The sequence below is a fragment of the Ambystoma mexicanum genome, chromosome 7p (genome assembly GCF_040938575.1).
Source record: "Ambystoma mexicanum isolate Mex_15411 chromosome 7p, UKY_AmexF1_1, whole genome shotgun sequence".
NCBI lineage: Eukaryota > Metazoa > Chordata > Amphibia > Caudata > Ambystomatidae > Ambystoma > Ambystoma mexicanum.
Window position 1 is genome coordinate 447769936 of NC_090939.1, and position 27322 is coordinate 447797257.

Genomic DNA, 27322 nt, shown 5'->3' on the forward strand with positions numbered 1-27322 from the left:
AAGAGACCAGGGGAAGAGTGCCATTCCCCTAGTTGTATCAAACTCTGAAGCCAAGATACCAGGAGAAGGGAGTCGGCATTCTGGTAAGCAAGGCCAGAGGAAAGGAGTAATTCCCCCTGGTTGTGCTGAACTGTTAAATCAATATACTAGAAGAAGGGAGTCATTCTCCCGGTAAACAAAGTTGCAAATACTTTTTTATACAGACTGTTAGAAGATAGCCAGTGTATCTGCCAAGGAGAACTGCTTGAATTTTGCCTTTTGTGTTGAAGGACAGTTTTGATCTGGGGAAGGGAGCCATTTGACTAAGAAGAAGCCAACACCTGGAAACTAACTTCTACTACCAGTCCAGAAGAAGGGAGTTTATCTCTAGTTTAGATTATGCGTAAGGGACAGAAGTAGGGTTTTTGACACAGGATGTTGGACTATTGAATTACACAGACATTCTGACAGAACCCTTAATGTTTTAGTTGAGGCAAGGAAACCCCTCTTAGAGTTAGGGTAAATTAGTTTTTCTCTTTATTTTCTTGACCAATAAAAGTCTACGGCAATCATCTTGCCAGCTGTGTGTCAGTCTACTACTTCTGCACACATTGTTACGCTCACCTGGCTCCCACAGGGGCGTAGTGCCGAGATGATAGACTGGACTGGCCCACCTAGCTTCGTTTGCTTGGCCGGTAGGAGTATTCTTCTGCAAATGGAGAAAGGGAATTAATCATCCTTGGAGTTGAGCGTTAACCCCCACCCCTGCTGTTCTCCCCACTGATCACCTTTAATGTCCCCTCTTATAGTCTCACCTGAACGTTTGGAAAGATGAGCTCTCCATCCTGCATTGAGCGCAGGGGCGCGTAGATAAACAGTTGCTTCACTGGTTCGAAGGAATAGGTGAGTTCCAGAACAATATTGACTCTGAGATTTCCGGCAAGACGCCGTAGGTATATAGTTCGTAAGAGTTCAAATGTCTGACTTTCACTCTTGTCCGATTCCTTACAGGTTGCAGCTTGACCCTAGCGAAGAGTTCCTCGTGGCAACTGGTAACATTCAGGTAAGGATTTGTATTATCCAACACAGTTTGATAAAATAATGTCATTATGTAACCTGTTGCTTTCTCCCTTATTCAGGTGCTGAGAGAAATTATGAAGTCTCGGGGAATAATGCCTCCGGCGGTAAAATTAGGTAAGACTATTGTGGTGAAGAGGATTCCCCTTGTTTGGCCCTTTGTTTCACCTTGCTGTCCTTTTGTTTCCCCTTAGGGGCCGGGGTACGGCGAAGATGCGGTGGAGGCTGCGCCGACCCGTGAAGAGGACTAGTACCCCCGGCGGTAAAATCAGGTAAGTCTATGGGGGGTAACTAATATTGCCTCTGTTTATTCCCTTGGCTCACCTTGCTGTTCTTGTGTTCCCATTAGGTGCCGGAGTGCTGCGGGAACATGCAGAAGGATGCGGTGAATAGTGAAGATGCTGCGAAGGCCGGTGAGTTCAGCGCGGCGCTGCAGCAGGCGAGGCGACGCGCATAAAATAACTTCTTTCTTCCAGCTCGAAGGCGCGGTGGATCGGGAATTCAGGTAAGGATCAAAGGTATTGCTCTTGTTCTAACCTTTTCTCCTTCTTTCTCCCTTTTTCTAGGAGCTCCAGACTCAAGGCGGGCGTGGCAGAAGACTGGATGCAGACTTGCAGGCACGGTGAGCGTTACGCTGCTGGATGCAGAATAACGCGAAGCGTGTGCTGCTCTTCGGTCGTGGTTTAAATAGCCTCCAAAGTAGTCCCTTCCAAGCCTCTTTTGGCTTGGAGCTCTGCAGCATGGTCTGCATCAGGTAAGTTTTAATCTATGCGCCTGGCGCCTATGGCGCCAGGAATGACTCTCCATATGAGCCTGGCGTCATAGACGCCAGGACTGCACCCAAATGGCCCCTAGCTGGGGTTGTTGGGCTTGCTTGGAATAACTTGATGCCTGCTTCCGGGGCTGCTGGACTTGATCTGGATCCCCGGGGGTAGGCATCATGACACCCATAGAGTGACTTTAAAGAAAATGTTGCAAAATAGGGAAAAAGACTATCAATAAAAATAAAGTGTTTATTTTTCCTACAAATTCAGAGATTCCAATGAGCATAACAACGCCCTCCTGAATAACCCTTTACTAGTCATTTCTCTCATAAAGCAGCGTGAACTATGATGAGGATATACCTGATGGGCTTCATAAGTTTCATTTTATGATAAATATGTCAGTCTTGGAAGAAAAAATCCCAAAGACTTTTCTTATTCCACACACCAATCAGAAGTTTATATCCCAGAAGTCCTCATCAGATCAAAGAAGATTCTAGGACAGCACCAGTCTGTCGTCAAACAGTGTTAACTGGATTACTTCAACTCAATGTATTTTCAATGGTGTACTGTGCCTAGCACATTTGTCTTCTTCAGCAAGTGTTACACCTTAGGGAGATGTAAAAAGCCTTGCACTGTCCAGAGCAATGAAGGAGGGAAGACTGAATCAGCCAGGATTTTGGGTTATATGCTTGTAATTTCCTCTCTGTAGCCCATTGAAATGTTGAGCTAGTTAGTGGCAATCATTAGGCAAGAGTCGAGTAAAGGCAACCCTTTACCAACTGTTTTTGTTAAAAAAGACCTAGCATTCTGAACTTTGTTTAATATCAGCAAACATCTGACCCAAGGCGGCAGAGGGAGGACTAATCAGATACCCCTACGTTAAGCAGTTAAAGGCACTGCACTACAGTCAGTGTCTTGCAAAATTTGAGGAATAAAAAAGCCTCATTTGTGGTCTGCTACACATCACAAGATGAGCAGAAAATAAATCTGTTTCTTTTTTTTGCTTCAGTAATTTCTATTGATTTGCCAGATGTGGGTGCCCAGCTGACGAAGAGGTGGTGTTCTTGTTCCTCTTTGCTTGTTTAAATAAAACATAGCCGTCAAGCAGTCGGTACCGAGGACTTCTGAGTGACTGAAAGAAACTATTTCAGAGCTCTGAAAATTGACAGAAGCTCCAATATGGTTGTGTGTAGGTATTTCTCCACTTGAGACCACAACACGTGTCTGAAGTTGACCTAGTGTAACTCCCAAACCTGTGAGGGACGAGTCTGAGGTCAATACCTGCTGGTGGGGAGGATCCTGAAAAGGAATCCCAACTGATAGATTGCACTCGTCGCTCCACCATCTGAGATCTGTTTTCAAATCTGGAGGAATTGGCATTTTGACAGATTACCTTTCCGGAGTTGAAGACGTTTCAATTTCAGTAGAGGAAAGGGCACATCTAGAATGCAGTATGTCATGTGACATAACAGCTGTAGGAACCACCAGGCTGAAGTTGGTTGATGAGCCAATTTGATAGACTGTACTGTCTCTGCCGTGGTGAAAACCTTCCTTGAGCTTGCATTCTATTAGAACCCGATGAATCTGATGTCTTGAGTTGGCAAGAGACAAGATTATTTCTTGTTGACCGATAGACCCAACTTGAAAAGCAAGTCCCAAAGGAGCTGAAGAGACGGTAGAACTTGAACTGACTTCACACATATGAGCCAGTAGTTCAGGTATGGGTAATGTACCCACCTATCGACATACATGAGCTGCTAACAGGACATACATTTTGTGAAAACTCAAGGAGCTGTATTCAAGCTAACATATTGGAACTGGCAGCCTGTCAGCAAGAATCCCAGGACTCTCTTGTGAGGTATAGCAATAGGTATGTGCAAATAAGCATCTGTCAGATCCACAGCACACACCCAGTCTCCCGGGCAAAGGGTAGAGCGAATCAGAGCGGAGATGACCATCTTGAGCTTCTCTAGTGGAGAGGAAGGGAAGACCCAATACTGTCTGCAGGCCACCCTGGTTCTTCTTCGGGACAGTAAAGAGTCAAGAGTAAAATGTGCTTCCTCTTTCTCTCTGTGGGGCAGAAGGGGCCTTTCTCTATGGCCCTGATCTGAAGCAGGTTGTTCGCCCTTAGAAATCTAGCTGAAGAAGCTATTTGAAGGAGGGGGAAGACAAAGGAGGAGAAAGGGGGATTGGTAAATGGAAGGCCCAAAAGACAACCCAGGTGACTCAGGAATCCTCTCAAATTAAATTCCAGTAGCAATGGTACTCCGTCCCTCACCCACGCACCGGGGATGAGTTGATCTGGATGGATATTTAATTGCTTCTTTGTATCAAAAGAGGATGCTGAGGTGGGAGAGAAGAAGCAGTTTGTGGTAGATCTTAGTTGCTTGCACCTTTTTCCAGTAGGGGACCTATCTGGCTGCCTGTTCTTTCCTTCGTAGCAGCCAAAGACAACTCAAAACTCTTTGACCTGAAATCAGAGGTTTTGGGGAGCCTTTGTCAGTACCATCAAAGACTTTGCAGTCCAAGTGGAGGTCCTCTTCTTGGTCAATTGCTCAACTATCGATGAGTGAACTAAATCTCTTCTCTCAAAGGGAAGATCCATGATCTGTTCTTGGACATCCTTATTAAAACGAGTAGCTCTGGCCCATGGTCTACGGGGCATGTCAAATCCCAGGCAAATTTCTCTAGAGGTCAAGACTCTCAAATCGTGCACCATTACTCTGGCATCAGTGAAACCAGATTTGAAAACTGCCACTTCTTCCTGGGGAAGGAACTGTTGGAAATCTGCAATCTCCTCCCATGAGTGCCGATTAGCAGCAGCTAGCATAGTGTCACAATTGGCCCAGTGCAGTTGAAGAGCTCCTTTGGCATAAACGTTTTTGCTCATACACTTCCATGAGTTTGTCCTCTTTTGAAAAAGGTGTAGAAGATTGTCCCAATTGATGACTTTGAAAATAGTGTGGCTGCGGCAACAACAGATGATTGGGGCTACTGATTACCTGATCAGAACAATGAATTGGACTGCAATTGGCAATATCTGGATTCAACTTTCTTGCTGTCGTGCTTAGAAGAATGTGGATTTTTCCACACATTTTTTGCTTCCACCAGAATGTTCCTCTGAAAGGCCACTCCTGATCAGTCTTGATTCTGGAGAGATAGCACTTCCGAAAGCACTCCAAGTACAGCTGAAGCTTCTTCTTGCATGGGAAGGCCTAAACATTCTTTAACTCCCCACATTCTACTATGAAAGGCCTTGGCAGACAGTGAAATATCTTCCTCAGTGTCGTCATTGTGTCTGCTATAACCTTGTCTGCACTGATTGGGTCTGCAAGACGTACATTCAAAATAGGAGCAGCTGTGGTGTCAGTTGGTTTAGGTATTTGATTCCCTCTTGCGCCAGAATCAGGCAGAGGTAAAGAAGCTGAATCTGTCTTTGCGACCACAGTGTTTGGATCCGATATGGAACTGCGGTGCATTAGGGATACCGGAGGCTGCAAGAGGGGAGGCATCGCTGGAGGTAGAGAAGGCTAAGGCTGTAATGGCTTTTGTGGCATCACCTCTTTAATAAGGCATTTGAAATAATCCACCATTGCATCAGAGTGCATTCATCTCTGAAATCTGTAAAATAATCTGTCCTCTGAAGAAGAGGTCAATGCTGCGGTTGGTGTCTATGATGATGCAGTAGCAAGATGCCATGTACGATGCTTTTGAGGAGAGGTGCACCGACAGAAGATGTCCCGTATCTCACAGGACAGGATGTAGCCCACAAACTGGTGACCAGCTCACCTTGAAAGCCTCCTTGCTAACAGTGGGAAGCAAATTAACTTGGGCGGACGTTGTTGCAAAGAACTGATGGAAGCCTTTGACAAATGTGCCTAGGGAGATGACACTTCTGACACTGCTTAAGCTGTGTTTGTAACCACCACAGATAAATCCTTTTGTTTATCTGAGGGTCAAGCCGCCCTTTGGTGGGAGGTGTGAAGCAGTTGAGCCAACTCCTGCAAAACTTTAGTCTGAGACCTAAGTGAATGGTCACCGGTCTACCCATCACACACCATATGTGAGGCGCAAGGAGACTTGCTCAAGGCAGAGCTCAGTGCAAATGACCCCACCGGAACCCTTGCGGCGTACCGCAGTGAATGAGGAATCCTCTGAGTGAGCCCCGGTAACATGTCATTGACCCTCTGGCTCAGCAAGCCCAGTAAATTCCTGATGCTCAGGCCTCGCCTCGGGTCCGCTGGAACCCCTTAGAAGACTGTGAACAGCCTTCACTGCAAGCACCAGTGAATGTCTTTATGGCCTCTGGGTGAGCCGCAGTAGTGCTTTCCTCACATCCGAGTGAGGCAAACAGGGTGCCGAAGAATCTGATGCTGAACTTACCAGTCAACAACCTCTTTTGTTGCTGATGAAGTCAGCATCGTGCAGCGGAGGAGGCCTTTGTATGGTGTCTTCCCAACACAGAAGTCTATGGCACAACACAGGGGGTGAAAAAGCATGACACAAAGCAGTCTACCTACCTGTGCTTGGGGCCAAAGCACTCTGCACAAAGACTGTTTGAATCCACTGCCGCATAATTCTTACAGCACAAAGCGCATGCCGAAAATCCCTTTACACCAAACATATAGGAAAATTCACAGGTGCTGCACCCGAAGCGAGGGAATTTGGAAAAAAGATGGAAAAAATATGTGGGAAAAAGAAAAAGTTCACTGCATGCCATGCAAAGGCATCCAGTCCCGTTCAAGGCAGAGAGAGTGACCAAAGGGTGTTGCTGGTGCCTCACCACACAATCAAAAAAGTAAAAGATATTGGGCCTCATTACACAGTAGGCGGTAACCATGGCGCTATAAGCGCCATGGTTGCCGCCAGTATTTTGCCGTGTCCGCATTGGTGGATGGCGGAATTGCCGCCCTACTCCAAGGTGAGCGGGCGCAGTAATTCCCCATTCACCAAGGCACTTCCCCATTCCCATTTTTGCCCCGATAGGGCTCAATGGGAATGGGGAAGGCGCTAATTACGGTACCGCAAATTGCGGTACCGTAATTAGCACCAAGGTCCCTTAGCGGGCACGTTCCTTAACGGCTGGTAAAACCAGCCGTTAAGGTCGGGTCCCGCAAAGGGACCTCGTAGTAAGGCGGTAAGGGTTTACCGGTACCGGTAAACCCTTACCGCCTACCGTGTAATGAGGCCCATTATATTTTGCTGTGCAAAAAGGCGCCTGTCCTGCCCCATGGATGGACTCCCATAAGTATGGAAGAAACACAATGGGACATCAGAGTAATATTGGAACACTTGCTCCAGTCCCGGGGACTCCACCCCTTTAATCAGAGTACTCTGAAAAGCAGCATTGGGGTGACTGAGAAGTTCTGCAACATGTGAAGGTCTGGCGAATTATTGTGCCCACTAGCATCCCGTGTGTTTGCTGCCAGATTAGCAATAGGATCACTTTTATCATCAAAGACTGACTGTCTGGAATGTAAGAATTGCTTCCGTGACTCAGACACATATTTCGAAATAATCATCTGCTCAGACAGGGGAAAAGGTTGACGCCAACTCTCGGTGTTCCGGTATTGAGACGCCAGAGGCTGAAGCCAAAGACTTGATTTGGACCAATGGTACCAAAAGAGCCACTGAAGTTGGAGCCGAGCTCTGTAATGCGGCTGCTCTCTTGAGGGTAATTCTGCCTGCCTTCAATGGTGTGGTGGGACCAACCTCTGCCCTTTATCCAAAGTCATTGCTGTTAGTTGCGTGGACTTTGTGAAAATATCAGGCATATGAAGTTTGAAATACTCCCACTACTACAGTGAAAAGAAGCTACTGGGAAAAAGTACATTCCTCTCTGGTGAAGATTCAGCCATCTTAGTGTGACGTCTTTTCTTCTCACGGTAGGCAGATGAAGGATGATGAGCCTCACTGCTGGAGTTAGATTGTTTCCTATGCTTCTTGGATGTCTTTTCTTAGCCTCCATCCCAGCAGACGGACCTGCTCTTGGATGGGGGTACCCCTCGGTGCACTCAGAAGAGGAACGGCAAAGGGCCAATTTTGCTACCCTTTCCGGCAAAGCCTTCTGAGTCATCGCTTAACATGACCCAAAGTCTTCAAAGTCATGGTGCATGCCAAAACACTACAGACAGACAGTGTGAGGTGGAGACGCAGTTAGCGTAATGCATAACCCATGAGGCTTTTTGGTTACCGGGCAAAGTAAAGGATTTACAGAGAACCTTTTCCCAATTAAGCAGTTACAAGTTCCAAACAGTGCACTGAGCACATGAAAAAAAGGAACCGAGGTCATGTGTTGTGAGTAGGAGTGTCAAAGGACCTCGATTTTCAAGTCACACTATGCCCCCTGCTCGAGAAAACTTTCAGAGAACCAGATGACGCTGCGGATTACTATCTAAAATGAGGAATATGCAGGAAGATGTACTCCATTACAATTTATAAACACTCCATATTTAATCTGAAAGACATTTGGACAGACTAGAAACTGAATTGGATCCTGATGAGACTGATCTTGTGAAATGAGTTAGCCTTCGGTGTAGGACACTGACTAGATGGTTATGTACACACTGTATGGAAATCCAACTCTGTAATTATTGTCCTCCATGTTTCACGTTTGTCTAATATTGATTGCTTAATATTGGAAAAATAAAAGTAAAAAAGAAAATTCATCTTTACAAGAAGGGTCAATGGCCTTTTTCAAAGTCAGTTCTATATGCTGAGGACACTAGCCGGGAGATGAACTTTTCAAGAAGATTGTACTGCGGCAATGAAGTTATTCAATGCACGTGTTGGTTTTTATATTAATTATGGCTCTTATTTTATGACCAGATGACGCATACTGAACCTACCCATCGCTTAGATCATTTCCCGTTTGTTTGCAAGATTAATAGTTGTATAAATTATGAATTCCCTATTCATCAAGGTTCCAAGCAGAGAGATACCGTTTTCATATGTGCTTGTGTATCTCTAAAACAGCTCAAGGAATGGGGTTGGGGGGGGGGGTCTACCGTTAGCAGACAAAAAGGACCAAAAAACTAATTCTGCCCATAAATGTAAAGAGGATAATAGTCTCACTTTAGGGATTGTGGATACTGCTTACCTTTCATTGTTCCTGCCATTTCGTAAACGTTTTTGGGTTCATCTGATCGAGATTCCAGAGCAGTGAATAAGCCACCTCTTCCCCAGTAACCAGAATTGTCTGGAAGAAAAACACAAGTCTAGTTTAATCATGCTGCACTTCCATTTGATTAAATTGAGAACAAAAACTAAATGAAGCATTTTCACTGTTGCATTGTATCTCTGTTTGGTATCAACTTTTCAGTGATGGGCAAGCTGTGGGCATGCATATGTTTTGGCCTGTAACTTCCATGAACCCTCAGGATTGACTATGCTGGCTATGGGCTGATGGGAGTTGGAGGCCAAAACATCTGGAGGGCAGCAAGTGGGAATATCATCAAGACTCTGAAACTTAAAAAATGCAGAATGTAGTCCACATATTTTTCCACTACGACCCATGAACTATGCTAGACATGCACAGCTGCCATCCATTAGTACATTTATATTGTACCTGCTCAAAATGACAAGCAAGCGCATTTACCATAAACAAAGCCAATTGGTAGGATGAGATCACAATGGCTGTCAAGGAAACTGGTTAATATGAATACACATTTTGTTGATGAAACTGTTATCGTTATGTGGTGCTTTCATCTCTTCTTTCTTTTAGTTTTCTATGGCACTTTATAAACATAAGGGTGTGCCTAAACGGCTTATTCAAGCAAATACAATCCATAGGCCTTGTCTGCTCGACCTGCAATTAACAACCAACATGTGAGGCTAACTTTGATTTGGTTAGTTGAGAATATACGACAAAATAATGCTGAAATGAAACAGAAAAATACGCGAGGAGCCAAAATGACTACTAAGAATGTTCTGGAGACCACACTGAATTATTCAGCATCATCAGTGTTTGGACACACCGCCTATTTGATAGAATGATGTAGCCAAATGGGTCCTGGAGTGCGTCCTCTTGAAGAAAACCATGAAAAATATCTTGAAAGAAACCTGTTCTTTAGTGGCTGATCATAGAAAAATTCATATTACTTACCCTTGGTAATGTTCTTTTTGAAATATTAGTCCCCAACCCCATAGTTTCTTCATTTTAGAAATGTGTATTCCAGCATCAGTCTGGACTTGAAAATGTTTTTAGCCACCAGGGCGCCAATGCACTGTTGTGTCGCCATGCAGCCTGATGCGCCCCATAACCTCAAGCCCACACAGTTTTCGCTGCACTCATCTGCTGGGGAACCGCAGAGGGCAAGAACCTCTGAATGAGATGTGGTTTGGAAGGGCGATAAGAAATCTGTGGAAGGAAGGACTAAATAATGAAGATTACCCCTGCTAACTGCGCAGGGAGTATTAATTCTATTAAAGACTAGGAGGCGAGCATTATTCTTCAACTTCTTTCATTTACTACTCCTCAGCAGTTTCAACAAACCAATAAAATCAACCATAAACAGGAAAAAACGTCTAAACAGACTTTTCTTGCTTTGAAACTACAATCCCCATAGTCTCTGTAGTCCATATCCTCCATGCTCAGCTATGACCAATTCCTGTCCCTGAGCTCCTCCTCTCTTTTACTCGCTCTGAAAAGTCATTCAATAAACTCCACACAAAGTCCTTCTAACTGGGCGAAGACTTGAACCACTCCAAACCGAATGTCGAACTTCCTCAACTCCAGGCGACTATCGCTGCTAGTCTCCTACATCAATTGTTCTTCTGCTCTTCCCCTAGGAGAATGCAAAATAGAAAAATCAGGGAGGCGTCCATGTATTGCTCACACTAACATTTCTCAACATATGTAGAATCAAATATATCCTACGCAATACATAATTTGGATGGGAATTTAATGCTCGCCTCCTAGTCTTTAATAGAATTAATACTCCCTGCGCAGTTAAGAGTGGTAATCTTCATTCTATGACAAGACTGGAGGCGAGCATTATGCTTGTTCAAAGCTTCCCAACACCTTGTCTGCTAAACTCTCGGTCAGCTTGAAATAAATCTCTTTAAATGTACGATCATTCGTCCAATCAGCTGCTAGCATAATATCTCTAAGGGATACTCCTGTCTGAAAGGCTTTGGATGCCATGGCTCCTATTACTGAATGCGCTCCATACTTTCCCACATCTATGCCTGCTGCTTGCATGACCTCTTTCACCCATCTGGCAATGGTAGCTGTGGATACACCCTGAAAAGGCCTCTGCGCGCTATAAGCAATTGTGTTGTATTCGCTGCCCTATGTTCTGCAGTCCTGCTTTCATATCCTTTGACGCAGCTTGCTAGGCACCATTTAGGTGTACTGTAAAATATGGATAGTGTACTGAAGAAGTACCCGTCTTAGTCCTCTGCACTATGGTGAACGTTACTCCCCCTGGTCCGAATGACCTATCTACTTCCAATGCTCTGACATCTGATACTCGCTTGCACGAGACCAGACATAAAAGCATTGCTAGTTTCCCTGACAATTGTTTCAGGGATAAATATCTAATCCCGGGCCAGCTCTCCAATAGCTTAAGGATGACACGAACGTCCCATACCGTTTATATTGCGGTTCTGAAGGCACCTTAAATTTTGGCCCCTCGGATGAGTCTGGCCACTGCTGGGTGTTCTCCTGCTGGAACCCCTTCTATCGGCAGATGTCCTGCTGATATTGCGTATCTGTAAACTCCTATAGTGCGAAATGCTTTCCCATCTAGCAATAACAGTGCTAAGAAATTCCGTATCATCGCTATAGGTGCAGAAATGGGATGAACACATCTCCCCTTGCACCAGCCAGACCACTTGGCCAAAGCCGCGTCGTAGCTCCTTCTTGTCGATGGAGCCCAGGATTCTGCGATGAGCTGAGCAGCTTGCTGTGAAATGCCTGGCAGCGCCCAGCGTCTCCGGATATCCTGCACGCGATGAGCGGGAGTGTCTCCCTCACTCTCAGAGGATGATATGACCCAGCCGGGTCCGTGAGTAATTCCTCCCCTTTCGGGAGTATTCTCGGCTGATCTACTACTAGCTCCATAAATGTTGGGAACCACACTTGGGATTTCCACAGTGGCGCTACTACCAACAGCTCCGCTTTCTCCCTCCGGCACTTCGCCAGTACTCTGCTCAGCATCACAAAGGGGGGAAAACGTGGTGAGGACCGCCGCTCCATTCCTGAAGGAACGCGTCCGTCCCCAGAGCTCCCGGGTCTAGCCTCCAGCTGAAGTAAGACGCCGTCTGAGCGTTCAACTGAGATGCGAAGAGGTCTATGTGTATCGGGCCCCACCTCTCGCTCATCCTCTGAAATACTGCTGGATCCAGTCTCCAATCGCTGGAATCCCTGAGGTAGCGCGAGTTCCAATCCGCTACTACATTCAGTGTTCCTGGAAGATACTCTGCTGTGACAGATGTCTCTGACTGCTGGCAAAAATGCCAGAAGTCCTTCGCTAACTCAGCTAGCATCTTGGATTTGGTACCCCCTAGATGGTTTATATACCATACTGCCGATATGTTGTCCATCTTCAATAGGACACACGATCTCATCTTCCCTTTCGTGAAGGCTCTGATCGCAAACGATCCTGCTAGTAGCTCGAGACAGTTTAGGTGGAGTTGCAGCTCTTCCTCGCTCCACTTCCCCCGTCTGTAGGTCTCCACACCTTGCACCCCAGCCCAGCCGGCTGGCGTCGGATTCTAGGACTAGATCCGGACGGTCTCCGAAAATGGCACGCCCATTCCAGGCGTCCATATTCCTCAACCACCATTCCAACTCTGTCTTCGACTCTGGGTCTAAAGGTACTGCTTGATGATACCTCAAGCCTTGCTGCAGATGTCTGATCTTTAGCCTTTGTAGAGCAAGATAGTGCAATGGTCCTGGAAATATGGCTTGAATGGAAGCTGCCAACAGCCCCACTATTCTTGCCAGTGTTCTGAGGGAAACTACTTCTCTTGCCAGGCACCCTCTTAGTTCTCTCTTGATATCACGGATCTTCCAAGCTGGAAGCTCTAGCGTCGCTTTCCTGGTGTCCAATATGAAGGTCAGGAAATCTAGCCTCGGTGCTGGTTCCGTATCTGACTTCTCTATGTTCGTTAGGAACCCTAAGGACGCTAGCAAGCCCTGGACCCATCTCGTCTGATATCTGAGGGTCTCTCGGTCTTCTGCTAGTAGCAGAAGGTCGTCTAGGTAGATGATTAATCTTATCCCTTTCTCTCTTATTGCCGCTGCCACCAGTTTCATCAGCTTGGTGAAGGCCCAGGGAGCTGATGCAAGCCCAAAGGGCATGGTCTTGAATCGCCAAAACCGCCCTTTCCAGCGAAATCGAATCGTCAGGTAAGCATCCTTCAGATCCAGCCTCGTCAGCCAATCTTTCTCTCTGAGCGAGTCTCGGAGCTGTTGGATGCCCTCCATCTTGAAATGTCGGTACACCACCCAGCTGTTCAGTTCCTTTAAATTTATCACGGGTCGGACCTTCTCCTTCCTGTGCACTAAGAACATATTGCTTATAAAACTAGGGTCTCCCAGACACTTCTCTATGGCGCTCTTCTTTGCCAGTTGCAGCAGTTCGTGGTCTAACAGTTCCTGCTCTGCGCGCTCTAGTTGCTGCTGATGAGGCCTGCGTTCTTGCACGGGGTGTTCTATGAATTCTAGGTGAAGACCTAGTATTGTTTGCAGCACCCAGGCGTCGCTGGAAAGCGTGCGCCAGTTTACCCAGAACATACCAGTTCTCCCCCCTACTGGAGGGTAATGCGTTGCTCTCACCTTGTGTGAATCCTTGGCCACGACCTGCTCCTCTCCCTCTGCGACCTCTTTGAAATCGCCCTCTGGTTGGGAAGAAGAAGTCCTGCTGCCTATTCTCCCAGTATTGGGCTCTGGGATTCTGGGGTCTTCGTCCTCCCTGGTTACGACCAGCCGAACAACCCCTGTGACGGCTGGTCCCGGCAAAAACATGGTTCGGGAAGATCTTACGAATCGAAGCTTGGGCTTTCTCTAGCGACGTGTAAGTGCCGATGAAGTGGCCCATCTCCTTGCCGAAGGTTTCACCGAAGAGGAGTTCTTGTGCTGCCTCTCCTGCCTCGTAAGAGGCTAAGTCACTGAGTTTTGCGTCTATCTTCAGCAAAAGGCCTCTCCGGCGTTCTGGCGCAGTTCGCATTGCCTAGGAGGCATACTGCTCTCTGTGCCCAACTTGCCAGGGCGTCGGGGTCCACTTCTTCTCCCGTGTCTCTCGTCCTCTCTGCCAAGTCCATGATTTTCAAGAGCGGGCCCGCTAGATCGAGAACCTTCTCCTGGCAGCTTCGCCAAGATCTATCGATGCCCTTACGGGGGGGTCCTTACTGGATTTTGAAACGAAGGTGAGCATCTTGGGATCCAGTTCCGGAGTCTCGGCCACCTTGCCTGGGAGGTCTGGTCAAGGACACTCCGCGCGAAGGCGCTGTCGGACTTCTTTGTCCAATGCTTTCCTCAGTCTCTTAGTCATGTACTGGGCTACCCTTGGTGATGGTTGCCAGTCTGAAGATCTTGGATTTTGGATACTGCCCGGATCGAACATATCCTCCTCCACCTCATCGAGGTGTTTTTCTTTGCGGATTCTCTTCCCTCAGCTGGGTCTTACTTCCTCCTCCTCCCTTAACTCGTCTTCGTCCTGGGAGGGAGGGTCTCCTTCCTCTGGCTCTTCTTCCGAGCCTGGGTTTTCCTCTCCATCATCTTCGTCCCCTGGAGTGAGGGTCATGAGGTCTGGCACAGTCTGACGCTGCAAGTATGCTTCTCGGAGCTTTCCAAAGGCGTCGACGACCTCCGGGGCCTTTTCTTTTGCCCCATCTCGTGGGCCCTGGGGGTCGCAAGAGGCTTCCCTCTTTCAGGCCTTGGTACTCCCTTTCGACCCTGCTTCTGAGGGTTCTTTGGGCATGCGCTCTGTCCGAGTGGTGCTGTCTGTGGGCTGGTGTAGAATTGCTTCTAGGGACTCCAGCCTGTCCTGCAGGGGTTTCACCCCTAGAGCCACTGCATCTATAAGTGAACTTCCTAGCACCTCCTTGAAGCTGGCCGCTAGATCCAGCGACTGCTCCTCCTCGCTCCACTCGAAGTCCGACATTCTTGGAGGGTGCTGTGTGCCTGTTATACCTGTCACGGTGTCTTTGCACGCCCTTCACTCTATAGGTGCTTAGATACCTACGGATGTATCTGCTTGCGTACCTGTCTACCAGGTCTTAATATTCAATCTTTAATGATATCTTTTTTTTGGGGCTGCACCGGACTGAATTGTGCTTAATTGTGCCTGCAGCAGGCCTTTGTCAAGATGTGCCTTTAAGCGTGGAGGGCACTGTGTTTTGTTCAAGGCTTCTGCCTTGTTTCAGCCTTGCCAGGCTCCAGCACTTCCTCGTGCTGTGAGAATCCAACACACGAGCCCTGAAGCTGGCTTGTCACCGGAGCAATGACGCTCCCTGCTATCGAGGATCGGCGTGGCTGAGCCGGTTATCCGCTCTTGAAGATAAATCAATTCACCGCTGGGCCCGGCTTCGCGACGAAAAGCACCGCTCCGCAGAAAACAATGCAACGCGGAAGCAGGCTTCGCCTTGATCCCCTCCCTCCCTCCCAAAGGAGGGGGCCACTTCCACACGCGGCTGGCTCCGCCCCCACGAAGGAGGGGGGAGGGGGAGTGCTTCGCTGCCCGGCTGCTCTCCTCTTTTCGCGGAAGAGAGGAACTGGAAGCTTCTGCTACCGTACGGCCCTGCGAGGCGTACGACTCCCCGCGGCGCCGTAAAACCCCTAAGGTGCCCGACATAAGGCACGGGTTGTGCGCGCTGCGGGGTCTGCCCGCACGAATGGGCTGCTACACTACACGCGCGCCCCTAACGCTGCGCTTTACTCTGGCACTTCGTATGCGGCGAACTGTTAAATTCTTAATGTGCCTAACACACTACGGAACCTTATACTACGCAGCGCTGACACAATGTAAGATACAATACACTATTTTCTCTAATCTTGAAATCTATAACTCTCAATCACTCCATACATAGAGAGGTAGACAGAATGGTACTTATCTGCTTGAAGAGCAGTAAAAGAAGAGGAGGAGCTCAGGGACAGGAAGTGGTCATAGCTGAGCATGGAGGATATGGACTACAGAGACTATGGGGATTGTAGTTTCAAAGCATGAAAAGTCTGTTTAGACGTTTTTTCCTGTTTATGGTTGATTTTATTGGTTTGTTGAAACTGCTGAGGAGTAGTAAATTAAAGAAGTTGAAGCATAATGCTCGCCTCCAGTCTTGTCATAGAATCAAAAAGAACATTACCAAGATAGGTAATGTGGTCGTTTTATGGATTCCTTCCTGCCACATATTCCTCATTTTAGAAAGGCTCCCAAAGTAGTGCAGAAGCTATAAGAAAGAGAAGAGGAAGGAACCATTAACTAGCACAGAAAATTCTGAAGCAACATCCAAAACGTCATCCGGAAATGACAAGGGACCTGGGTAGTAATGCTTGAAGATTGTGTGCAAAGAAGTCAACTGTTAGGGCAGGATTCCTTTTTGGAGGGCTCAGCAGTCCTATTTTATGGGATCCCGACTCTCACCCTCCCCCCACACTGTTTCTGATTTATTTTGTTGGTCAGAGGGACATCTTTTGTTGTCCCCCTGCTGCTACATCGCTGGTAGATGGTATATGAGGAGGGACAGAAATCTTGTAGATGTTTTTTCGTTATTTACCCATCTATGGACTGCCCGTTAACATGCTTGTACCTATGGCCTTTCACACCCACTTCCTGCCCTTCCCCACGTAAAACACATCTCCTGGGATCTCTGAGCTAGCTTTAACATCAAGCTGTCTCATCAAACTTTGTGCTCGAAGTGCCTGTCAGTGTTATTACAAAGCAGTCTTCTGAAAGTTAATGGCTTTATTGAATCTGTTAATAGGCTACTGGTGTAGTCAAAATGTCTTCACCAAGTGTGCCTTTAGCACTTGATTTATAAGCAGTATGCATTCTTAAGTGAAGTCTTGTTAACAACTTGTGTTGGAAAAGCTAACGGTTTGGCTTCTGTATAGTCATGAGATAGGAATTTGCCTCACTAACTGGCAAATGACTAGCCCATGCCTAAACAAAAACCAAAACTGTTGGCATTGCCAGTGCGTGTTTAGTATATGGTTCTATGGCAGTCCATATGGCTCCTTGCATAGGGGTTCTTTTTAACGCCCCCCATGTTGGAACTACTGTGATTTTATCAGCATATGTTGGCTTTAGGGAGTTGGGTGGTGGCAGCTACTATTTACGTTTGGCTTCAACAGGGGTGCAACCCGATTTATACCATTAGTATTCTGATGTACCATTAGGTGGCTTTTGTGATATTAATGGTTTCTCTAAATACTGCTCTGCCATTTTGTTTCTAGGGTGTTGCTTTGTTTAGGGCAACCACAAGGTAGGACTAAAATAGCTATTGTTTACACATGAGCATTTTGGGAGCCCACGCCTGTAGCCGCTATAGTGGTTTGGACTGGTTAATTACAGTACTTAGTTATAATTAAGCCATTACACATCTAGTGGGAGTGTACCAGTGCCTCTGGTGTTTTCTGCCCCCCATCGGCTGGCCACCGTAACCTTTGTTTAGGTCCTCGTGGACAGCTGGCTTTGTCCATCACATGAGTGTACGAGTATACACGGAAACCCAACCTATGCCTCAACTCTGCTGACTTTTCCCCGAATACCATGCAGGTTTATTTACCTGCTGAAGGATTCCCAGCGTTTTCAATTAAAGGACCACGTTTTACAATACTGGCTGGATCGTGGGTCCTCCAATGTGTATTTCTGGATGTTGGGAGAACTTGCTAGTCTAACCTCATTCCGACCCTGGCCCTCCATGTTGAATGGGGTCGGAACTCAGTGCAGGGACTGCATGTGGGCCGTTTTATCACTGCCTTGCCATTTTAGCACCTTGAATATGCTGCCATCCAGAAGGGCGTTAGGACAGACATATTCGACTTCCAATGTTCGTCAGGAATTCACTGGCTCTCCTCCATCGTTTCTTCATCATGGGACCATGTTCTGCTGGCTGTATGCCCCATTTGCAAGGTCAGGTTCCTATGCCTTCCTCGGGCATTCCCTGCTGCTGAATTCCCTCCCGTCTACACCAGAAAAGTCACTTTGTTTCTTTCTGGCACCTGAGTCACGATTGATCCGGGGTACGAGCACCTGGTGGTTTGGATACTGTAAACCACTCCCACAAAAGAAGCCTTGTACTTAAAGGGGTATTTTACATTACTGAAACTGCATTTTGGAAAACGACCGAGTATGGCGAATAGCCCACCAACCCAGGACCCGAGAAACCTAACTAGGGGTCCTGGGTTGGTGGGATATTCGGCATACTTACCCCTGAGGAGTCGTAGTGGTCCATGGTAAATCTTTTTCACAGGTAGGCCTCAACTGCATTTTCTCATTGCTTTCCATTGGGGATGATCCTGCTGCGCTGCTTCTCCTCCTGGGGCTGCTGGTCATCGAACCTGCCTCTGGAGCAGCATCTACATCTTTAGTGGTGAACTAGGAATTACTTGGCTTTTCACTATTACTGAGGGACTGCTCAAAGACTTTATGCCCTTTGTTTCCTATGGGCCTTTTTCTTCAACGCCACTCCTACAAATGACATTTTCAGGAACTTTATGTCGGAGTAATTAGACTTGCATTCTCATTTTCGGTGATGTTAAAAACAAAAGGCGATGTATTCGTTTGCTTGCAAGACAAGTATCCTCTGCCAGCAAAAGAGGAAAGACAGTCCACAAAAGCAAATCAATATGTTAACTTCCTGGTCAACAACGCGCTCCCGAAGCACGTCTCCGCAGCTCAACTCATAGAAGCCACCAACACCGACAAATTATTGCTAACCATTAAAGAGTGTGTACAATCGGGCCAGTGGCATGTGAAGGGTCGACACACCTCGGGTCTATCTGCTCCAGAGGAAGCACTATTTCGAACATTCAAGTTAGTGCAACACACACTGTCAGTGTCCCCGGAAGGGTTGCCTCTCAAAGAAAACCGGCTCGTAATACCTTCCAGTCTACAAAAACAAATACTGGACATAGCCCACGCAGGGCATCGTGGAATAGTATCCACAAAAAGACAACTGAGGACCAAAGTTTGGATTCCGAAAATGGATGAGCAGGTGGAAAGACTCCTAGGCAAATGCCTCACATGTCAAGCAGTAGCCCCAAGAACATTCCCAGCACCACTCCAGCCATCAGAAATGCCCCTGCAAGTGTGGGACGAGGTAGCAGTCGACATGTTCGGACCTTTAGCTTATGGAAAGTATGCCTTAGTAATCGTGGATGAGATGTCACGCTTCCCGGAGGTACCTCTCATACACTCAACCAGCGCACAGGCCGTAATACCTGCACTGGACAAGACATTTGCCGACTATGGAATACCGTCAACTGTAAAATCAGACAATGGGCCGCTATTCAGTGGCCATGACTTCGCAATGTTTGCAGAACATCTCGGGTTCCAACACAGGACAATAACACAATTGTGGCCGCAAGCCAATGGAATGGCTGAAAAATTCATGAGAAGCCTCAAGAGAACACTGCAAGTGTGTTCCATCACCAATGGGTCATTCATGCAGGCCATCTGCACATTACTAAGAGAGTATCGTAACACCCCACAAAGTACCACGGGTGAGTGCCCTTCCACTCTAATGTTTGGCCGCATCATACGGACACGGCTTCCCCACAAGCCCCGTATCCGTCCACCCTCAACCATCATTGATGATGCCAGAACAAGAGACAGGGTGAGCAAGGAGAGGGCAAAAACATACACGGATCAAAGGAGACAAGCCAAACCTTGCAGCATTCAAGTGGGTGATGTGGTATTAGTGCGTCAAGACCAAAACACCAAGGACACACCCGCGTTCAGACCTGAACCCCTGACCGTAACCCACACCAACGGGTCCATGATAACTGCAGCCAACCCGCGTGGAACAATCACGAGAAATTCATCATTCTTTAAGAACTTTGAAGGGAGCACCGAACCTCCTGGAGAGTCGGCCCAGAACACCTATGAATCGTCACATGTGGAATCAGAATACCAAGTGGAAGAAAGAGACGACAGTGACAGTGACACGTCAGCAAACCGGACAGTGACATCAAGGCGTAGCCCGTCGAAACGGACCATACGCCGGCCCACACGATGGATTGAAGACATGAACTAGAGTCCACTTCTTCTTTAAGTGGCGGGGAGATGTTGCGTCCCCTCTTTTCTATGTCAATGACATTGTTTGTTGGGAATCAAGTCCCATTTCTATTGTTGCATATTGGTAGTGGGCTGTGCCCCACGCTGGGGGGAAGAGGCGGGGTAACCGCCTCTGGCACCAGTTCTATATTGTGAATAAAGGAGTTCAGAAGCACTGACTCGGCTCCGGCATCTCATTGATTGATTTCATGGCTTCTGATATATTGCTTGTGGTTTCTAATTCCGAACATTGTCGGAACTCAACACTGTCTTTTGAATAATTCCCTCCTGACACACCTCGCCTTCCAGACCCCACCTCTTTATAGGGCATCAACAGCATGTCTACTGAAAAATCGATAACATCAAGGTTAGACCTTCCTGCCTCCCAGCCAGACAAAGAGCTTACTTCTTCATACCGACATCTCAGTCCACCTTCTCTATCCATGTGTTAGCAATGATGTTTGGAAGTGTACTTCCAGTTCACTGTAACCTAGAAGGTAAACTTCCGGTCACGCCTGCTCAGGGCAGGGGCATAGGGCCTCTACCCCTGTGCTGACAAAGGCTTTAGCGAACGGCTTATTATCTGATCTGGACTGAGTTAGCATAATTCAATGCCATTAGTGCAATGGCTTTCCCCCAGTTACATCGGATGGTACAAGGGCTCATTGTCAGCAGTTTCTGGCGCATATGCGCAGTCCAATTCATAATCAACAATCAGTCTGCAGTAAAAAAGGGGAAATGGGTGGCCTTAAAAAGTCTGCTAAAATAAAATAAAATAATAAAACACTAAGAACGGGGACATGCTACGATATCATATGGAGAGAATTTAAGGAACAAGTTACTTACCTGTAACTCTTGTTCTCCAGCATGGGTCTTGCATGGATTGACATGCTCATGAATATTCCCTGTCGTCAGGCTGGGAATCCGCGGTACATAAAAAGCAGTTTCACTTTAAAACGGAAAACTGCTCGTCTCCTCTATAGCCAATCAGAGTTCTTGGGGTCATACTGCCCCCAGCCATTGACACTCGTCCTCCTAGGCTCCACCCCAGGTGGCCATCTTCAAAATTTGTAGCGCATATAAAGTGTCAGTATAAACCAAGAAGAGCAATGGAGGGGAAGAAGGGAGTGTTGGCATGTGAAACCATGCAAGACCCATGCTGTAGAACAAGAGTTACAGCAGTACATATACACAACCACGGGAGGTGGCAAGGCTCAACAGATGCAATACACTTACCCCTGGAACAGATTCACCTCAAACAAATAGGTTGCATAGTACCGCTTGGCCGACTCAGGACTCCTCCTGCAATCCTTGTCGACACAGTAGAATTTTGTGAAGGTATGGGTAGACCTCCATGTAGCAGCCCTGCAGATGTCAAACAGGGGGGACACTAGAGAGAAACGCTGTTGTAGCTGCAATGTCTCTGGTGGAGTGGGCTCTTGGCAAGCTTGGAAGAGGTCTGTTGGCCACACGATGATAGTGCATGATATAGCCAGAGAGCCACCTGGATATGGAAGCCTTAGACAGGGCCTTCTCGTGCCCCGCAGGTCCAAAATTGACGAAAAGTTGAGACGTCTTCTGAAAATCTTTTGTGCGTGCCACAGAATATCAAGGCACGACCAACGTCTAGCAAATGCAAAGCCCTCTCAGCAGGCGTAGAAGGGTTCGCAAAGAAAACTGGCAGGACTAAAGGCATGTTGAGATTGAAGTCCGAAGGAACTTTTGGCATAAAGGTGGGATGAGTCCACAGCACCATCTTGGTAGCATAGAAGGCCAAGTATGACTGCGTGTATGAGAGGGCCTGGATCTCCCTGACTAGTCTGGCCGAGGTGATCGCCACCAGGAAAGCCATCTTCCATGAAAGAAACTTCAATGGGGCACAATGCATCGGCTCAAATGGAGTCCCCATGAGCTTAGTCAAGACCATGTTCAGCTCCCAAGCCAGGGTAGGAGCCTTCGCTGGTGGAAAACTCCTTTTTTTTTATTTGGTCAGTTGATATATCAACTTTTCAAATTATCATTACAAATACATACAAAAGATATTTCATTACAACAATTTAACTTGTTGACAATAGATAAAATAGAATAAGAGACAATGGAGAAGACCATGTGAGAGAACCTATAAATACAATAATGCATGCACACTAAGAAGTAAGAAGATTAACATATGATCCACATCGTGTTTCATACATAATAGTAAACAGAAATATATAATGCAAATGAAGATACAGAGATAAAAGGGCCGATTTCAATCACAGAGGTCTTCAGTTTCGTAAATTCCACATTAAGAATAAAATAGGTTATAAACATACAGAGTTAGGTAATATGTCACATTTCATGTTTTTCTTTTTTCATTCCTTAAGCACTCAGATCAATAGTGTGTGTGACATCTAAAATGTCACTTAATACAAAAACAGTCATTTATCTATTGTATTACCAAAGTGTAAGGTCAGACTACGAGATCATTCTAAATCAAGGTCGTTGTGGAGTTCGTCACACATTAGAGGTGGCAGGAATTGAACAATTGCAATCTGTATTGTGATTCTAGGATTAGAGAATAGCATTTGCCATTTTTGAAGATGGGTTAGATGATTCTGAAACACCACTTTACCCTTAAAGCATTTGCTTCTTACGCTACGTATTGCCTCACAGTCAACTAATAGATGCTGTAGAGTTTCTGCTTGGTTAGTGTTCAAGCAGTAACGACAATAATTTTGTTCAATGGGGAAAACTCTTCTCAGATGTAATATATTGTGAGTTGTCCACAAATTGAACCTGAATCTCATGTTTTTTTCTACAAAACATCGAGCATGGATATTTAAATAATCTGCTGTTATCCCATGCCTTTTGGTGCCAAACAAATAGATATCAAAATCTTTATGCATCGAGCATCTCGTAAAGTCTTCCGCCCAATCGTGCTGGAAGATTTTTATTTTTGCTCGTTTGGGATTTGCAATAAGTAATTGTATAGCGATACCTGCATTACTTAAGACACCAATGATATGCTCACGCCATTTCAGTGGAAATTTGTTTTTCGATGTAAGTAGATTATGGGCTGTGATTTGTAATATAGATGATTTGCCTAGATTTTCCAGAGACTTCCGAAAATAGGCGCACTGCTTCCATGATACATGCAAATAAAGTGAAGGCGTTCATAGCGAATTAACGCAAGAGGTGCGCCATTTGGTAATTGTAAAACTCGTTTCCAATATGTCGCCTCTATGTAGTCCCAAAATTTGCGTTCTTTTGGTAGAGTGGCTTCAACGCCATACAACAAAATCGGTGTAACTTTCATTTTGTAATGCACAATGATATTTTCATAGAGAACTTACCACATTTTTTGATAAGTATTTTAGTTTGGGATACCATATTTATAGTTTGATTTTCAATTCACACGAATATTGCATTAGTGATTTTTTATGTTGAATTGGCACACCAAGATACCTATATTGGCATGTATTTACAAGTTTGTGCTGCTGCAGATGCCATTTATATTTGTACGTTTTGGGTTCTCGACTAGGATTACAATTAAGTGTTTGAGTTTTCAGATTGTTAATACTGAGATTGTTGGCTTGAGCATACACATCAAGCTGATCCAACATGTTTTGCAGACCCATAGGTGTCTGTGACAGGAGGACCAGGTCATCCGCGTAGATAACAAGTATGAAATTTGCTGTGTTCCAATTTTTGGGGGATCCCCCACACAATCTGTGAGAAAATCACCTATGTCCAAAATATAAAAATTGAACAAAAATGAAGCTAAGGCCCAACCTTGTTTCAGGCCTCTATGCGTTGCGATTGGTGGTGTGAACATACCATCTAGTGAGACGCGCACGCGCATTGAAGTATTTGGGTGAAAAAGAGTAATTAATGATAGCAAGGAAGAAGGGCAATTATGTTTTCTTAGTTTTGTCAGAAGCACAGATCGATCAATCGAGTCGAACGCGGCTCTGAAATCCACAAATCCTAGATATAAGGGTTGTCTTTGTGATAATTGATGGGCTTGTATCAGGGAAAGTGCAAATATATTAGGAGTGGTGCACAAGCCCTTCACGAAACCCGCTTGGAAAGGATTTAGCAGCGAGTTCTCTTCAGCCCATACCTTCAATTCCTTGAGTATTATTCTACAAAAAAAAATTCCGGGTGCGTCCAAAGGTGATTGGCGATAGCTGTCTGGTGATTGGCTGTCACCCTTTTTGTAGATCGGAACAGTTATCGCTTCAGTCCATGTATGTGGCAATGTTTGGCTGTTATTAACAGCGCTGAAAATGTTAAATAATATGGAAGCCCATAGCTCCGGATGCATTTGCATGACAAAATTGGAGAGGCCATCAGGCCCAACTGATTTTGATTTGCTAACAGTTTTGATCAGATCTAAGATCTCTATTTCGTCAAAAGGTAAATTAAAGATAATTGGTGTCTTTGCTGCTTCTAAGTTAGGACGGTTTCTAGGGGCTGCATAGAGTTGACTGAAATGAGATACCCAGTGATGCATACTAACTGCAGTAGTCTGAGTAACAATTTGATGCTGACCGTGGCTTGATTCATTATTGACCACATTTTGGAGATGTTCTTACTGGCCAGAGTGCACAACATTTTAGCTCCATCTCTTTGATATAACGCAGATCTATGCCCCTTGACCCAGTTCCTGTACTGATTACGTAATTTTTTTTAGAGAGAACCGTTCTGGTAGCGGGAGGTTGCTTGGTGAGTTTTCTTAACTCAGCTCGATATGCAGTTTTCTTTGATCAGATCATATTGTCAAAGACATGCAAGTGATTTTGTCTTGTGTTACTGGTCGTTTTAGTTTGCTGAAATGTCTGAATTGCATCGCTATATATGATGCCGACATTTTCTAGTGTGTTGTTGTCACCCGATTTTGATGTTTCTATCCGTTCATTAAAGTGTATTAGAGCATCCTCCGACCATCAAAGACAGTTTCCTCCTGCATTTGCCACTAGACATCCCTTTGTGGATACCTTTGCAGTACAGTTGCTGTGAGTCTGTGAACCCCATTCCAATTTTTAACAAATTATGGTCACTGGCATTGGTGTTGATGACATTAAATTTTCGAACATCCGGCCACAATTTCATATTCACGTAAATATAGTCTATGACCGATACCAATGAGCTTTTGTGCCAGGTTGGAGCCGGTGGTATATCTGATGCAAATGTACCATTGAGAACATGTAAGCCTCTGTCAAAAATTAAGCTTTTCCATCGCAAAAGTCTCCGGTTGACATGCCCACTCTTATTGTCCAAACACTTTAAATTCAACCAGCTAGTATAAGATGCCTTGTGTGGCTATCTTCCACCACCATGTCTAATAAGTTGTTCAAATCTTTAAAGAAACAATCATCGCTTATAGCCACAGGGTTCTAATACACGTTCAATACAGCGTATTTATCGATGCCAGACTCAACTCTCACCATCATCATAAATTCATTCGGCATCGCCCACAATTTAGATGTGAGACCATGGTTGATTTTCACAGCAGTTATGAGTCCTGACATGGGCCTTCCCATTGTTGACTTAATGGCTGGATTCAAGAATACCTCATAGCCCACCCATATTGGGGCAGAGATTAGCCATGTTTCCTGCAGGTACTACATCATGATTATTTAATTTATGTTGATTAGTATTTGCCAGGTGTCTGAAACCTCTTGAGTTCCAACTAACAAGGGAGAGAGGCTGGGTGTTTACAAGTGGGCCTAGCTACTTCTGTTGCATGTTATGTTGGCAGGCACACTGCCCGTTTGCGATGACGTTACTCCCTTTTTGAATTAATCTGGCATTCAGTTGGGGTTGACTTTGAACAGATGCGGACACTTGTGTGGTAGATTGATCAGAGCTCAGGTTAAAACCCAATTTCAGTAGAGGTTCTTTTGCATTCCAAATTAAATTCTGTACTACTCTGGAATTCATCCAGAGTTTTACAGCATTCAAATTTCTTTTGTCCGGGAAGTCAACTAATGCTAAATCAGCCGACCTGATATCTTCTAATAGTTGGATTTCTGAAAATTTCGCCATCACCGCCCTACGATTTAAGTCATATTGAATGGAAGGAGAGGGGTTGCAGGATAGTACTAAGGAGAAAGACGCTGGGTTTCTCTTTCTACTAATGGATTTCTCATTTCTCAGGTTTTTACTCTTAGATATTTCGGTTTTTGCCACAGTCTGATTTGGTGAATTGATGGTCTTAAGATTTCCCAACGCATTCTCAATCAGGCGAGTAACCATCCCAGAGAGATCATTCATCAGCGGTAAGTCGTTTGCTTGTGTACTTGTTGTTCTAGCATGATGTAGCACACTTTGAATAGGTATTTCAGGTCCGGTTTGGAGATATTATGGCTTTCAGGGGCCTTCAAGAGTGTGTTTACAACACTCGACTCCGGAGATGAAGTCTGACTCTCAAGGGTAGTATTGCATGATGGGCAGGATATAGACGAAATCAGTGGTGTGGGCTCACGTGCTTTATTGTGCATTTCAATACGCGGTTGAGTGTGCCCCGACATGAAGGCGTCAACTGCCTTTCTCATTTCAATTTTTTCTTGGCTATCAATAGACGCCATCTTTATATTATTATTTTGTTGGGTCATACCTTGGGCTTGACTGCCGGGTTCACGTTGGTGTTGATGGCTGAAGCATCAACTGAACTCGGTTGCTTCATCATTTTAAGGAGTTGATCTAAGGGAGGATAATTTAATGCATGAGTGGGTTGAAAAGTCCCTAGGCTCATTTTCTTTTTAATGAGCGTTTGTAGGGAGTATTTATTTTTGATGGCTTGGAACACAGTGAAATTGTTTTTTTTGGGTAAGGATATCATCTTGATGAACCGTTTTGTTGACCCATTCCCCAATTTTTTCTGGGGCGCTCATGTTTTTTTGATTGTTTTAAATCAAGGGTTTTATTATTTTTTTGTTGTTTTTGTTTTTTAAAATCTTTTTCTTTCTCTCCATTGAATCCAGTATTTGGTGACTGATGTTTGTCAACTGTACATGGCACATTCCTTTTTTTAAGGGGCTTGGAAGTGGTCGAATTAAAGATAGAATGAAGTTTCCCCTGGGTGGTCACTGCAAGCCTGTTGGGTCCACTTGCATTCGATTCTTGAGGCAACAGATCATCATTCAATGAGGGATCATATATGATGGTGTTGATGCAAGGAAGGATACTCATGAGCTCACTGCTCGCTCCACTTTTTAGTGGCGAGGGCGCATGCGACCTTCCTTCATGCTCGTTATAGGTTTGGCACGCAATAGAGAACACAGGAACTTTGAG

At 45.6% G+C, this 27322-nt stretch overlaps 1 protein-coding gene across 1 annotated transcript in view; it reads right to left on the minus strand.

The window, feature by feature from the left end:
• Positions 1-27322, minus strand: part of CHD1L (chromodomain helicase DNA binding protein 1 like) — a 1245724-nt gene that overhangs the window by 313548 nt on the left and 904854 nt on the right. Inside the window, exon 19 of the mRNA XM_069636461.1 lies at positions 8920-9018. Within this exon, the coding sequence (XP_069492562.1) occupies positions 8920-9018 (99 nt within the window). The remainder of the gene's footprint in view (positions 1-8919; positions 9019-27322) is intronic.